The sequence below is a fragment of the Dipodomys merriami genome, unplaced genomic scaffold, assembly GCF_024711535.1.
Source record: "Dipodomys merriami isolate MVZ:Mamm:240054 unplaced genomic scaffold, mDipMer1.0.p SCAF_20, whole genome shotgun sequence".
NCBI classification, from domain to species: Eukaryota; Metazoa; Chordata; class Mammalia; order Rodentia; family Heteromyidae; genus Dipodomys; species Dipodomys merriami.
This window is the reverse complement of record NW_027203382.1, coordinates 23,724,840-23,739,377: the sequence shown is the minus strand read 5'-3', so window position 1 is coordinate 23,739,377 and position 14,538 is coordinate 23,724,840. Positions and strand designations below refer to the sequence as shown.

Here is a 14,538-nt window from a genome sequence, read left to right as displayed (position 1 = left end):
TGGGAGAACATTTCTGATGGAACCCTTACCCACAGAAATCATGACCAAAGTGCAGCGTGGCCACGCTTTCCCCACATTCAACAATGCCTGTCCCCTACTCTTGACCTATCATCTGATTCTGTGCATTTTGAAAAGAAAATGGAAGTGGAAGCCTGAGCCGAGTAGGTTAAAAAAATAGTTCTAAACCCCAGATCATAGCAGATTTCTGCACTGAAACCTTCCGTGTCTGCTGACCTCCAAGTGCATGGTGGCATACTCCTCCTCTCCACTAGCACTCGGCTCTACAAGGCTGTCCTGTCCGTGCTGGTTAACTATATTTTTTGTTCAGATTAGATTAAAAGTGACCTCAACCATAGCATCGATAAATAAATTGTGGCAAGTAGAAAACCAGCAGATATGAGATCAAATTGCTGCCTTACAGCTATGATTAATAAATGCCACAACCTGTTGAAATAATTAAGCTCTGGCTTAATTACCTATTTGTTTTAAAATTTCTGATACTAGGATGGAACTCAGGACCTCATGTGTGCTAGGCAAGCACTGAGCTACACATCCCCAGCCCTATTTTTTATTTCTACTTTCTTCCAGATTTTTCCTGATTTCTTGGGGTGGCAGATGGTGAGTGAAGTCCACCACAGATTTGGACTACTAGATAAGGAAGGCTTTCTCGCTCCTTCCCTGCTAAAGTTCCTTCCAGCTGCCCACAGAGGACTTAGGACAGCAGTTAAATAGTGGCCATCTAGGAGGAAGGCCACTGGTCTGTGGAGGTCAGGGAAGGATGTCCCTGTGGCCCCTGCTGTGGAGCACAATTGGTGCTAGAACTGCTTTCTCCATAGTCCTGAGTCCCAGCAGAGTACCCTGAATTGCACACTGATATGTAACCCATCCTGTTCACAGTACGTCAACCCAGCCTTCGAGCGGATGATGGGCTACCACAAAGGGGAGCTACTGGGCAAAGAACTTGCTGACCTGCCCAAGAGTGACAAGAACCGGGCTGACCTTCTGGACACCATTAATACCTGCATCAAGAAGGGAAAGGTGAGTGGAACGGGCAAAGCTGGTCCCAAAGCCCTCTCCCCCGTGCTTTGTTGTTGTTGCTGCTGCTGCTGCTGTTGTTGGAAGTTTTGGTGTCTCATCAGTAAGGTTTACTTCCTTAATAATATCAGAATTAAGTGAAAGCCTTTTGCTGTTTGCAAGGAGTTAATGGTTTAGTTTTGCATCTCAAGTGAATCCAGTGTTAATCGTGAAAGGACATGCATGCTACCTGTGTAAGTAAATGCCACCTGTCATTTCTGGAATACTGTGCCCACCTTTGAGCAGTGTTCTACCCAGACAGCTACTGTGTACTTTTCAGCTTATCAGTTAGAAAGTAGGACTGAATGTCAGTCTATTTTTTGTTGTTAATTGCCCTTTTCTCTTGTCTTTGCTCTTTACTGCTCAGAATCCACGGGTAGTTCTCTCCTGGCTTCTCTTCCTGCCTTCTGTGTCATCCTGGGAGACAAAGGCATGGTAGAAGTGCAAAAGGAATTTCCTCTGTAGCCCTCTCCTCCAAAGGAGTGCTGGCCCTCTAAACTGGGATAGGCTGGGTACTTTCTTCTAAGCTTCCTCGCCTGCTGTCTTCCATTTTCCTTCTCTTCTGTGTAATAGTTTGATAAACATTGTCTTCGTTGAACAGGAGGCCATTCAATAGGGATAAAAATGTGTAGATTATAAAGATAACCAATTTTGATTTTAAAACAATTGGAGCAATGAGACTTAAACAAGATATAAAATGTTATATACTACTCCAAAAGGGTTTGGCAAAAGAATCCAACCACTCACTTGTTAACCCAATGGACATACGCAGCCATATCATATGTAAGGAAAGGGACAAGAAACAGGTGAGAGCCCGCCTCTGAGTTACTCCCAAGATTGGGGTACTCCATGGTTCCTCCTGATGTCACTTGGCCCTCTCAGCCGATTCCCAGGGTCCAGTGCTTAGCTTTGTTCTTGGCAGCACCTGTGGAAACTGAAGAGTCAGAGTAGCTCTAAACATCTTGGCTGAGAGACTCCAAGAATGTTAGCCCTCTGGGGGCTTCAGGAAATGTTAAAGACATACAAGTTTATGATCAGATTCTCTACTTCCTAATGAAGCTAAGTTAGTTGAAATCTCTGAGCCTCCGTTTACCCATCAGTACACTGAAAATACTAAGTCGACTCATAGGTGGTGAAGATTTTGAGAGTGATTTCTCAAATTCAGTGCTATGGCAGAAGGTTAGTAGCAGGTAACTTGACCCCCTGGTCAGAGGTCCTGGAGCCCAGGACAGGCAGCCAAGTGGACACATTGACTGTGTGGTTTTGTCGAAGCTTTGTGATGGTGTCAGTGTTGCTGTGGAAGCAGTGGTACAGCAGAGTTTGGTGCAATGTAAGGGCAGCTTGTGCAAACATTCTGACTCAGCCTACTCCATGGGGGCAACTGTGACCATGACCCAAGGATCTTAAGAGCTCTCTTTGTCTATGTAGGAGTGGCAGGGGGTTTACTATGCCAGACGGAAATCCGGGGACAGCATCCAACAGCACGTGAAGATCACCCCAGTGATTGGCCAAGGAGGGTGAGAGCAAGCTCTTTGACTCTTTCAGCTGCAGACATGGACTCAGGCTGTTGGGAGCATTGGGTTTAGACACTGAATGCCAGTGTGAGCCTTAGGTCCTTGCAAACAGTAGTGTTGTGCCATATGTGAATGCACTAACGTATCCTACCAAGCCAGTAGCGCCCCATACATGCGTTTCTTCCCCCTGTCTTCTAGTCATGGATGTTCCCATTGTTTCCAGTACCCTTTGAGGGGGCTTCATGTCCAGGCTGTTGTTCCCCTTTAGTAATTTCCAGCTGGGGCTCTAAGCCTCTGCCCTCAGCCCACAGGGAGTCTACCTCTCTCTCTCCTGGGGCCCTACCTTTCCTGGTTTTCTCCAGGTTGGCTCTGGGTTTCTTCCACAAGGGTTCAGAAAGTTCTGGAGGCCACTAAACTGTAAGGGATGCTGTCTGGCCAGCTGCTGAGGGCATCTGACTCCATGGACTCAGGTTACCAGAGATGTCTGTGTTGTAGAGAGATAAGAAAACTACACAATTCCTTTTCCTTCTCTCAGTTAAATTTTGTGAGAAGGTTCACAGGGCTAGACCAGACTCCTAACAACACCTCACTGACCCATCTTAAAGGTCAACCCCACTTGAGCGTCTGAGTTTGTAAGGGACTCAGAACATGGAAATAATGAGGTAAGAAGAGTTAGCACACCAACAATTGGTATTGGAGAGTCCCAGTGGATACTCCAGTGGGAAGCACACATGACCAGCTGGGGGTGGGGGGTGATGCTTCTCGAAGTCTAATCACCAAACGATTTGTATATTGTGTCTTCTCCTATTTTACTTGTTTAGCCATTTGAACTCGTGTTGCCATCAGATGGAGATCACTGCCTAGTGTTTGATACATTGTGTAATGCATGTCTTCTCTCTGGCTGAACTCTGGAGGTGGCAGGCACCATAAGCTTCTAACCGGGCTTCTACCCGAAGGCTCCCCTTTGTTTGGGAGCAGCTGCCCCAGGCTGTGCTCCCAACAGGTCCCTGTGGGAGCAGGCATCACCTCAACGCATCCCTTCCTACCAGCGGCCATGGCTGGCAGAAAATAATGCCCGGGCTCTCATGCTTTTAACATCCTTATTCTTAGACCATCTTCTGAGAACATGGAAGCTAAGAACCGTTTTTGTTTTTTGTACATGGGACCAGAATCAGTGGATAACCAAAGCAGAGGAGATTGCTATTACTTGGTAATTTCTGTCAGAATAAATTTTTCTGATTTGACAGATGAGGGAAAGAAGTTCTTTTATCTAGACACAATTTCCAATGTTATTTTTATCTAATTGTAGGCAGTGAACTAGCAGAGGCAATTCTGGTTTAAAATCGGGAATGTTACCTCTTCCTATTCGAATGATGCTCATTAAAGAATAGTTAGTATTTTCTATGCTCTCTTTAAAGTTCTCCAGAGAAAAGTAAACCCGAAAAAGTTAGAGATAGAGACACAGGCACAGAGATGGAGGCACACACACAGAGACAGACACGGGGGGTTGGAGAGAAAGATGCAGTGTCCCAAGCACTTTTGAGGTGTGAGGTCTTATATAGTGTTTGAATTTCATGGCTGCACTTTCAACAGAAAGTCCACCTTGAGCTAACTTTTACATGGGGCCTAGGTACCTGTCATCTTTTAATTTCCCTTATGGTCATGAACAAGACCACAACCTAATTGGCAGAATTTTAGCTTGCCCTGGCCACTGTCCAAATAAATGTCCTGGCTTTTTATATGAGAAATCAAATTATTTATGTCAGAAGTTATGTGTGGGTAGTATTGCAGGCTTTCCCTGAAAGTATCTAGGAACCAAACTTCTGGAGACAGTTACACAAAGAGAAACCCCTTCAGAATATGTGTCTGCACCAGCTGGGATTCCACCAAGCCAGGTTTTTTAAGAGCAGGGTGGGAGCTGTGTGGAAAATACCTTTTCTGTAGCTTGGATTTTGCTTAAGTCCTAAATCTACCCTAGTCCCTGCTAAGGGAGTGTTGCTTTAAGAAGACTGCTGATGTTTTCATGTGCTGATTTGTGGAGCCCTCTGGTATTGAACTCACTAATCATGGATTATTTATGTTATTAGGAAAATTAGGCATTTTGTCTCCCTCAAGAAGCTGTGCTGTACCACTGACAATAATAAGCAGGTACAGTATTCAGACCCCCACCATCTGCTTTGTCAGCTTCACCATGTGCTACATTCTTGCTACCCTTCTCTGCCTGTCTTTCTCCATATCTTACTGTAGTTACCTGCTAAGAAGGCTCATGTGGACATTAGACACCTATGATATGAATTTGTGAAAGATTCCCCTGCAAATGTGTCTTACTTTATTAGCAAAGACACTGGTTATGCCTTGCCTCTTGGCTTACTTACTAAGCTAATGTATTTTATGCGGCAAGTATGAAATTCTTCCTCCAACCCCCCAATCTTATTTTTTAACTTCATTTCTTAAACAGATGAAAAGTATATATCCATTTGAGCATTTCAACCCTACAATCTGCATCCAAATTCAGAATCATTCCAAATTAGGATTGCAGTTTTTTTCTCATACCATGATATCATGTAAAGCGATGCATTTAAATGATAACTTCTGAAACAACAGAATTTTAACAAGTTTTTATATTTAAGGATATATTAAGATAGTTTTATAGCAGAGAACAATGTTATAGATGAATTTTCTTTTATGTGATTCATACTTTTGCTACTTGATCACATGGATTTTCATCTCATGCTCTGTAACTTGGTTAAAAACTATGCAGCAAAAATAGTTACCAATGAGCTGTTTTTGAAACCTTACAGAAAATGATCTTTGATTTTGGTGAAGTGATAGCATTTCTAAGAGCTTTCAGAGGTTTCTGGGGTAGGGGTCCTATAATGGGGTAAGACCTGGCTCATGAGGAGTTGGACTGGGCTGGCAGGACCACAGATGCCAGGGCTCCTCCAAGAGAAGTTCCTGAGGGACAGATGTGCTATGTCTTAAGGAGACTCTGGACATCAAAGTCACTATGGCCATGTGCTTGTTCCTAACATTTAGTTCAACCTACAAGCCTTCCTTCACCACTAAGAATCTAATTTGGAGTCAGGAAATGTTCTGTTAATACCAAAAAGTCACGCAAAGAGGCAAGTCCTTGGAGACATGGGAAGGAAGAAAATGGGCTTTCACAAGGAAAAAAATCATCAAGTTAGCTACATTGATACAAGCCAGGAGGAAGAGTAAGTTTGGCATGAGAGGGGTCACAAGCAGATGGCAAGGGACAGGCAATCCTGGTGTCCCTTTAGAGACAAATGACTTAACACACGTAGTACAGACCACCGTTTCTGGGCTGTGGATTCACAGGAGAGGACACAGGCAGGCTCCACTGGGCTCATTCATTCTCATGCCAGAAATTAACTAAGTATAGCTCATGTCTAAAATCAAGCATGCCCTTCTTCCATCACATTAGCCTCATTTTCTCCCCTCTCCCTTTTGGAGCAATGAAGAGAACCTCCAGTCCTTATAACTCCACTGCCAGGCAGCCCTCCAGATTGCTTTGTTAGTTTTGTACCTCCACTGGCATAGCTATTTGTGAGCTAACCTCCCTTCCCTCTCTCACAGGGTCATGGGTTGGTGTGCCAGCTGCCTGCACATAGTAGGCCCGCCGCTGTTGGTTAGCGTGAATGGAATGAAGTATCTCAGTCTTGGCCTCTGGCCAGCCATAAAGCCGCTACCACAGGCGCATAGGGAAAGCAGAGGAGCTGTTAGCACAGGACTTGAGGATGTAGAAGCAAGGGCCATGTCTTTTCTGTGGCTGTAAATAGCAACGCCTTTACCACCATGAATCAGCCGCTGTTCTAAGCAGAGCTCTTATACTCTGAGCCATTGACGTCACCTAATGGTGCAGCACAGGCCTAGAGAGACTCTTAGATTTTCCAATAATAAAGCATTTTGTCCCTCTGGCTGGCAGCAATGCTTTTCCTCCTCATCAAAGGAGGCTGAAGTGTGTGGTTCTGGGCTCTGCTCCACGCCCGGGGAGCTCCAGACGGGAGCAGCCTGTCTGCAGGCGTTCCACAGCACTGATTTCTGGGGTTCAGCCCTGACGTCAACATCGACCCATGGGTTTGCATTTTAACAAGAAATAGAATTACAAGCCAGGCAGCTACTTCTGGTTGGGTTTGTCATCTGGAAGTCCTGTAGGTTTTTTATTTTTGTTTGTTTATTTATTTATTTTTGCCAAGAGGCTGGAAGTGTTTGTTAAGGTTTGTCTGCTGTAAACATTAGCCCCACCACCACCACCTACAGTCTCCCCAGATGTGTATCAAACACCTGCTTGGTGCTGGCACCAGAGACATACAATGTCTGCCCCAGAAACCATGGGAGTCAAAGACAGGTTAAATGGGCTAATCAGAACACAGCACTGGGGAAGAGCAAATTGAGACTGGAGAAAGCCTAACCCAGGGTGGGTGGAGGCTGGGATGGGCAGCCAACTGTAGTGGCCAGCCTGAGGTGGCTGCTTGGTGAACAGCTCTATTGGAGCATGGCCAGGCTCTTGGAGACTGCTGTAACCCAGTAGCTGACCAGAACAGCTCTCACAGAGAACCTGTGGCCTGCAGAGCCTAGAATGTTTACTTCCTGGCTCTTGGCAGAAGTTTGCCAATCTATTTATAGATGATTATTTTCTCTTTTGAATTTCTCCCTTCTCTAGGCCAGTAATAGCCCAGACCCTCCCCCACCACCCTCCCTCGCAGCCTTCTCCATGGCCTTCTGCATCTTGGCTCAGCCCCTGATAGGCTACCATGCTGAGATATGAGGACCTAAGAACCCTGATGTTTTTGTCTTTACATGAGGTCAACTCCAGATCTGAATATATGGAAGTTCAGGGATCTGCAGCCATGGTCAGAGTCACACTTGTATAGGGAAGAAGAGGCATACCAGCTTGTCCCAAGCTGGCCCAGAGCCTGGTATGGGGAGGACAGCCAGTCAGAGCAGGAGTGGGGGGGGGGGTAACCACCTGTTCACTGTCCACTCTCAGCTTCAAGCATCATTCCCTGTGCTTACTTCCTCCTCTGCATTGGTCATGACAATATGGGGAGCACAGCAGTTCCAGAGCCAGTGTGCCAGAGGGAAGCTAGCAATCAGGAGGACAGGGCTGCAGTGGGCAGTGCCTGACATGTCCTGGTAACCTCATAAGTGGTAAACCCATGCTGAGAGCAGGAGACCAGTCTGACCCAACACTCCACTGGGCTTTGTGGAGCTGTTAAGTGGGGACCCTACCTTGGGAACTCCTCGGCCTCCCTTCATGGCAGGAAGGCTGTTTGCACTTTGAGAAATTGAAAGGGCATAACCTCTACATGGAGAACAGCTGTTTAACTTGAGTGAATCGGGTTTTCATGGAAAACTTGGTTTGCACATGGCATATGCAACTTATTTGAGAGCAATAGGGGTAGAAATGGAGGTTCAATTGGGCGTTTATGATGGTAAAACTTTACTTTGAATTACTACTCTATGGAGTTCATGCGCTTTTTTTTCATAGTTAGCTATTTAATCTTGAAATTCCATCAATTAGGAAAAAGCAAAACTTTAATGACAATGCCAGTCAGAGTGCCTAAAACAAGAAAAGAAGGGTATGCCGTGAGGGGAGCAGGAAGGAGAGGGAATGAGTCTTCACTATTGTGAAGGCTACCTGTGAAGAGGGAGCTTCCAGGCCTGAAAGCAGAGCAGAGAAGAGTTCTAAAGAATCATGTCAGGTTCAGTGTGAATGAGGGAAACATCACTTAACAGAATGGACCACGACTTGGTAGCCTTAGTGTGGGCAGTGAGCTCCCCAGTATGGACAGGAATCCACTGGAGGATGAGCCAAATCGTGGTTCCCTGGAGCAACAGCCGCAGCATCCCTAGGAATTTGTTCTAATTGAAAAAAACAGATCTTAAGAATCAAAGACTCTGAAGGAAGGGGGCAGGCATCCTGTTTTATCAAACACTCAAAACATGCCAGAGTTTGAGAACTTTGGGCCAAGATGAATGGCTTCAACACTTGAGTGGTGTGACTGAACTCTGATTATTAGTCCAGGAGCATGGGCTGCTTTGGTTTGAAAATAGAAAAATTATTTTGGGTGTCCTTCCAACCCTCCAGGTGTTCCCCTCTGTGTAGAGTTTTAGACTGTATAGAACTAATGTATGTTTCATATCCTTTAAGGCATGCATCCAAATGTGATATTTTAAAGCAAAATTGGAGGAAAAGCAAAAATCACCTAAACTATGACTTTGATTGCCTCTGAAAGTGGCCATTCACATTAGAAACATTTAAATATATGTTTATATAGTTTACATGTTTATATATGTATATATAGTTTGACTATATATACTTTATAATGTATATATACATTATATATAATGATATAATGTATACATACAGAGAGAGAGAGAGAGAGAGAGAGAGAGAGAGAGAGAGAGAGAGAGAGAGAGAGAGAGTTTGTTTTTCCCACTTCTGGCTTTTGGTGATTAATTGGAACTAAAAGTCTCTTGGACTTTCCTGGGCTGCCTTTGAACTGCTATCCTCAGATCTCAGCCTCCTGAGTAGCTAGAATTACAGGTGTGATCCATCAGCACCCGGCTAGAAGTATATTTTAAGTCATTATCAGTGGGTCACCATGAGGCAGAATTTATACATGTGTACCTCGCTCACAGCAAATGTCCTGAAATGTTTGTTGATATATTTGGTAAAGCCACTAAGTTAACAAAATGATCCAAATTTTCCCAGTTAGCTTTAGTACATATTTACCAGACACTATATAAAGGAAGCCTTCTGATATTGGAAAAAACACGTTTTTTTTTTTCTCCCGAGAAACCACATTTTGAACAGCCAGGCCCTGCTGTATGTCAGGACCCCAGGAGCTCCGAGAGTACAGGACACAAGCGCTTATAGCAGGGACACAGATACAGTGGCAGGACTGAGTGCAGGGAAGGGGATGGGAGATGATTTTATGGCTAGTGGCGGCTGCTAAAACTGGCCATGAGGCCCAAATGTCTGTGGGTAAACTGAGGACCTACACTGCCCATGTGTAGGTATACAGAGTTGTTCTTTGCCTGCTGGAGAAGCTCGACCCCTCATGGGCAGCAGGTCGCCATGCCAGATACCCTCTCTGCACTGTGATGGGGTATCTTTCTGCCCTGCCATGTTGTCGCTGTCATAAGATGTTCCAGGGCACTTGGCCAATGGTGGAAGACAGGAAGAGAAAGTAGGCAGAACTATTAAGTCTTAGTTAGACGTACAGTTTCCCATTGTGTAAAATCATTCTTCACCAGTCTTCACCTGTTCCCTGAGGAGCAGAAGGCCCCACTCAGGTGAGCCTGAATACTGGAGGTCCAAACATAGGGACAATTAGTTGATTTAGGAAGTTTAAGATAGAGTTGATGATGAGGGGCAAGCAGACATGGCTTAATATTACATTGATGGATGTTTGGTTCTAGGGGTAAAGCCCCAGCTATAAGCAAGAAAGTCAGCAAGAGTGTGAAGTCCTGAATTCAAGCATCAGTGCTGGCACAAAAATTAACGCCTCATGTTCATCTCTGATGCATTCAAAGACACTAAGACTGGAAGAGGTGATAGTGTGTTACTATTTGGGGAGTAGGGTCTGTGCTTTGAAATTTAACTTAAATTTCAAAGGTTGCACTTTTATTTGATTTGTATCATTTTTAACTATTGTATTCTGGAGATTTGTACTAGTAGAGCCCAAGATATCTTACATTACCTAATCAAGACCCAACCTTGACTATTTTTTATGTCACTTGTGGGTGTTAGCCTTCTCTGGGTGGGGAGAGGTTCTTTCCAAAGCAATAGCTGGTGGCTAATTTACCAGAAGTGATTTGTTCACTTCACAGTAAGAATGCTGAGGTTTTGGTATCTGACTCACCCTAAGTGGAGTATTGGTTTACCTGTTCTGTGAGCAACAGCGGCCTCAGGCACTCTGGCTCAGTGGATGAGGCAGAAGTCACCATGTCTGTCTGCACATCTGCTCTTGCTGTCTTGCCATCCGTAGCCTCACTTCAGGGTCTCTGTTATGGCTTTTCCGCTTAGCTCTGCCATTCTGGTAGACAAGCGGATCAGGTATCAAGGAATGGCAAAGATGTATTAGAATAAAGTGTTATTTACACAAGTACAAGTAGTCTACTTCTGAGCCAGGGTTTACTCATATCCACTGCGTATCAGTAGTGTTTATAAGCTACGTAGCTGCAGGTATTTGTGCATATTTGAGCAAACCAGTGGTTAAACCTTTTCCCACATGCCATTGTCATCCAGCCCCCATCCTTATTCTTCAGGGCTCACCAGTGGATCCTCACCACATAGGAAGCCACGGCCACCATGGTTAAGGGACATTCCTGCCTCTTTCCCTGCCACTTCATTGTTCCCTAAACACACCAGGCTTGCTGTAGCTCGGCCGAATCTGCTGCTCCCTCATGCTTCCGGCTTGTCTTCTAAGATCTCACGTGCCTGCCCAGGACTGTTTCCTATGATTCCCCAGCTATTCCTCACCCCTGCAGGGTGGATTTAGCACTTCCACACTTGTGCTGCCCTGCCAGCCACATCAGCACAGGTCTCTGCACCGCCATCTGATTGTTAGTCAGGGTAACCAAGGGCTTTTGTTTTCTTTCTCTTTTTTAAAAAAAACCATATCTATATTGTAAAGGTGACGAACAGGGGGTTACAGTCACATAAGTAAGGTAATGAGTACATTCTTCATTTTCTTCAACTTACCCCTCTCTACTCCCCTCCTTCCCCCCAAGTTGTATAGCTCATTTCCATCATTGTGTCAAGTGAGTATCATTCTGACATTAGTTCATCCTTTGTCCTGCTCTTTCTGTGATTCCCTTTCCTTTTCACAGGTCAAATAAACTTATGTACAAGACAAAGTGTACAGAAAACTAAAACAGAAAAAAATAGAAATAACTGCTTACAGGACATAATAAGAACTTTTGTTTCCAATTTTTAATAAGTTTTTTATTGTGAAAATATTGTACAGAGGAGTTACAGTTACATGAGCAAGGTAATGAGTACATTTCTTATCAAGTATTGTTGCCTTCTCCCTTGTTTTTCCCCTACCATCCCTTCCCTCCCATGTTGATACGCTTCATTACATATGGTTCTATGTACTTAGCAATTGGGCTATTGTGATCCATGGTAAGAATATCATGGGACTATTGTTTTCATATCCTGGGGAAACCTGTGGTGTCCTGACACTTCATATCCCTTACTCTGCCCATACTTGTCATGTGTCAACTCCTGTAGCCTCAAACAATCCCTATTTACAGATGACAGAAACAGGCTGGGAGTGGGTGAGGAACCTGTCTAGGTGTCACACAGGGAATATGTGGCGGGGCCAGGATTTAACCCCAGGCAGGAGTAATTAGCAGCAGAGCCAGGAAAGAAATACAAGCACATGTTTACAATCTTCATGGAGAGTTATTTCCTTTACTTGAAAAGCCAGGGGACTTCACAAGAGGGGGCTGGTAGTTAGAGTCAGCCCTGGTTGGGAGAGGAAGCCCCTGGAAAAGCTAAAAGGTAGCTTTTTGCTTCTGTCTAGACTCCTGAGGGGCTGGGGAGTTGGGGTACTAGAGCTGCAAGTGCACCTGAGGTGTAGTCTGGGTTACCCAGCTGCCTTTGCCCAGCCGCTCTATGCCCCCTTCACTAAGGGCTTTAGCATGCGTAGCCATCACTGCTAGGTGTTGAGGCTGGGCCCTGTGTATGTGATATGCATGAAATGAGGGGACAGTTGGGTGGTTTGGTGGTGGGTGTGAACAATGAGAGAGTGAGGAAGCTGACTGGGCATAGAGGGCCTCGGGCCTTGGACTATCACTGCTTGTGAGGTCATCAGAGCAGCTCACCCTAGGACTGAGTGCTATTGGGCACACTGTCATGTCTGCTAATGGCGGTGTTTCAGGATCCATTCCCCATCACACCTCAGTAGTGTGCAGCCCATGCAAACCTAAAATCCAGCCGTGGTAGCTCCAGCTCCTCTGCCTTGAGTGCATTTGGTTCCAGCCATGGTGAGAACCATGTTCATTGCCAGGATCTGTTCAGAATTCAAAGCTTCCCTACGTGGTATGAAGTACGTCCTCCTCCAGTGCCAGTAATGGAAAAGAGTATGGAGAAGGAGGGTTTTGGAGTGCTGCTCCTTCAACTTCCTCTGTTGTGTTTTGGGAGAATCTGACACTGAAGTCTAAGTTTCAGAGCTGGGATTCAGAGCCCTATTCCAGAAGCCTGGAGATAGCTGTATGTACATAACCTTCACGGCCAGTGTGTCCCTACACCTGGAATCCTGATTTAAAGAATAGGTTCAATGAGAATTTTCCCCTGTATTGTCAACAACAGCTGACTATGGGCTGAGAGGCTGAACAGGAGTGACAATTATACTTAGACTCAGAGGGAGAGTGGGGAGGGATCAAGGATCAGATCCCAGGAGCACCATTCATTCTACAAGGCCAGAACTGGAACTAAGGCACAGTGAGAAGCAATCAGGTGGAACTCAAGCTGCAGAGTCTTGTGAAAGATGATGAAGTTTCAGTCTGTAAAATTGCTCAAAAGACTATAAGAGCTCATTTGCAGATCACTGTTCCAGGATAGAAGAAGCCAAAAGAAGCCAAAGGCAGGCTTCTAGGAAGCAGTAGTGGTGGTAAGGAACACTGTATCTGTTGGATTCTAGAAATGTGTCCTGGAGAGCGCCCACACCTGTCCAGGGCTGTCAGGGCTAGCAGCACCACTGGCCCTGTGTTCCGTGACAGGGAAAGGCTAACAGAGGGGCTCACCGTCTCGGCTGCGCATGGCAATTTCCTGGCAAATTAAAAAGAAAGGAAGCAAGCCCTCATCGCAGAAGAGCTTTGAGAGAATGGGCTCGGGTTACAGGATGGGCACTCAGATTCCTGAGAGGCTGCCTCAAGACATTCTAATGTATGCCAAGGTGAAGCTGCCAGACTCCCAGCAAAGCCTCTGCAGGGATTTAGACTGTGTGGTGGTCTTGGGTTTTTTGTTTTGTTTGTGTGTGTATGTTAAAAATCCACTTTGTTTTTTTTTTGTTAGATACATTCTTTTGTGTGCCAAAAAGTTTCCTGCTGGGTACTTGGGAGGAGGCAGGAGATGAGATGGAAGGCTGATAGGAGGATGCCACTATCTGATTCTTGCAGGGAGGACCACGCACTGCTGATCTGCCAGGGGACAGGGACCATGCCTTTGTCATCTTGTACATCCCTCCTGCACCCTGGCATGATAGTTTCTGCTGGTTGACTGTTCACATCCAGGAAGGCCATAGGGTTCGAAGCCTAAGGTGCCAGGGATGATCCTTGGAAGCCAGGAGCTCAGTGTGCTCCGAGGGATGATGGAGCTGCAGCAGGCAGAAAGTACCTGAGGATGGGAGCCCAGTTGCCCTCCCAGCTAAGTCTCCAACTCCTAGAAGAACCTTGTCCAAGAATGAGGAGATGGGTGATGTTCTAGGCAGTTGACTTCTTCCTGGGTGTGACTCTGAGCACTGGAGCATCTCTATCTATGGGAACTGACCCAACGACACTTTCCTTGCTGATCATAGTGAGATTTGGAACACAGGGCAGCAATAACTCGCTCATCCATCTACCTACCAAGCCTGTTACCTGACTCAGCTGTCAAGTGTTCTGTTTATTTTTCTTCCGCATTAATGTTTCATGGCTGTAGATCTGGCAGGGGAAGTAATGATGTGGATGGGATTTATTTAGTCTAATGTTTCATTTAAATCTGAAAAATTTATCCCTGCATTTTTTAGGCTATGAGAACTAGTTTTGAAAATCATCTTTAATAAATCATCAGCCTTGTGATTCTGCAGGGCTGCAACTCCCAAGTCTTGTTTCTCTGTCTGTCACTGCTGGGCCCCCAGATGGTATAAACTGGCAACCCTGTTAGCCAGAGATCCAGCAGAGTACTGCTCAATAGTGTGGCATGTTCTGGGGG

The 14,538-nt window shown here is 45.4% G+C and overlaps 1 protein-coding gene across 7 annotated transcripts in view; it reads left to right on the top strand.

Annotated features, from left to right (window-relative positions):
* The window catches only part of Pde8b (phosphodiesterase 8B), a 179,865-nt gene that overhangs the window by 129,547 nt on the left and 35,780 nt on the right, over nucleotides 1-14,538 (top strand). For 4 of the 7 annotated variants that reach the window (XM_070031219.1, XM_070031218.1, XM_070031220.1 and 1 more), the window contains 3 exons: nucleotides 898-1,038; nucleotides 2,503-2,591; nucleotides 4,676-4,736. In XM_070031219.1, the coding sequence (XP_069887320.1) occupies nucleotides 898-1,038; nucleotides 2,503-2,591; nucleotides 4,676-4,736 (291 nt within the window). The remainder of the gene's footprint in view (nucleotides 1-897; nucleotides 1,039-2,502; nucleotides 2,592-4,675; nucleotides 4,737-14,538) is intronic. The other 3 variants (XM_070031222.1, XM_070031221.1, XM_070031225.1) reach the window with 1 other exon arrangement.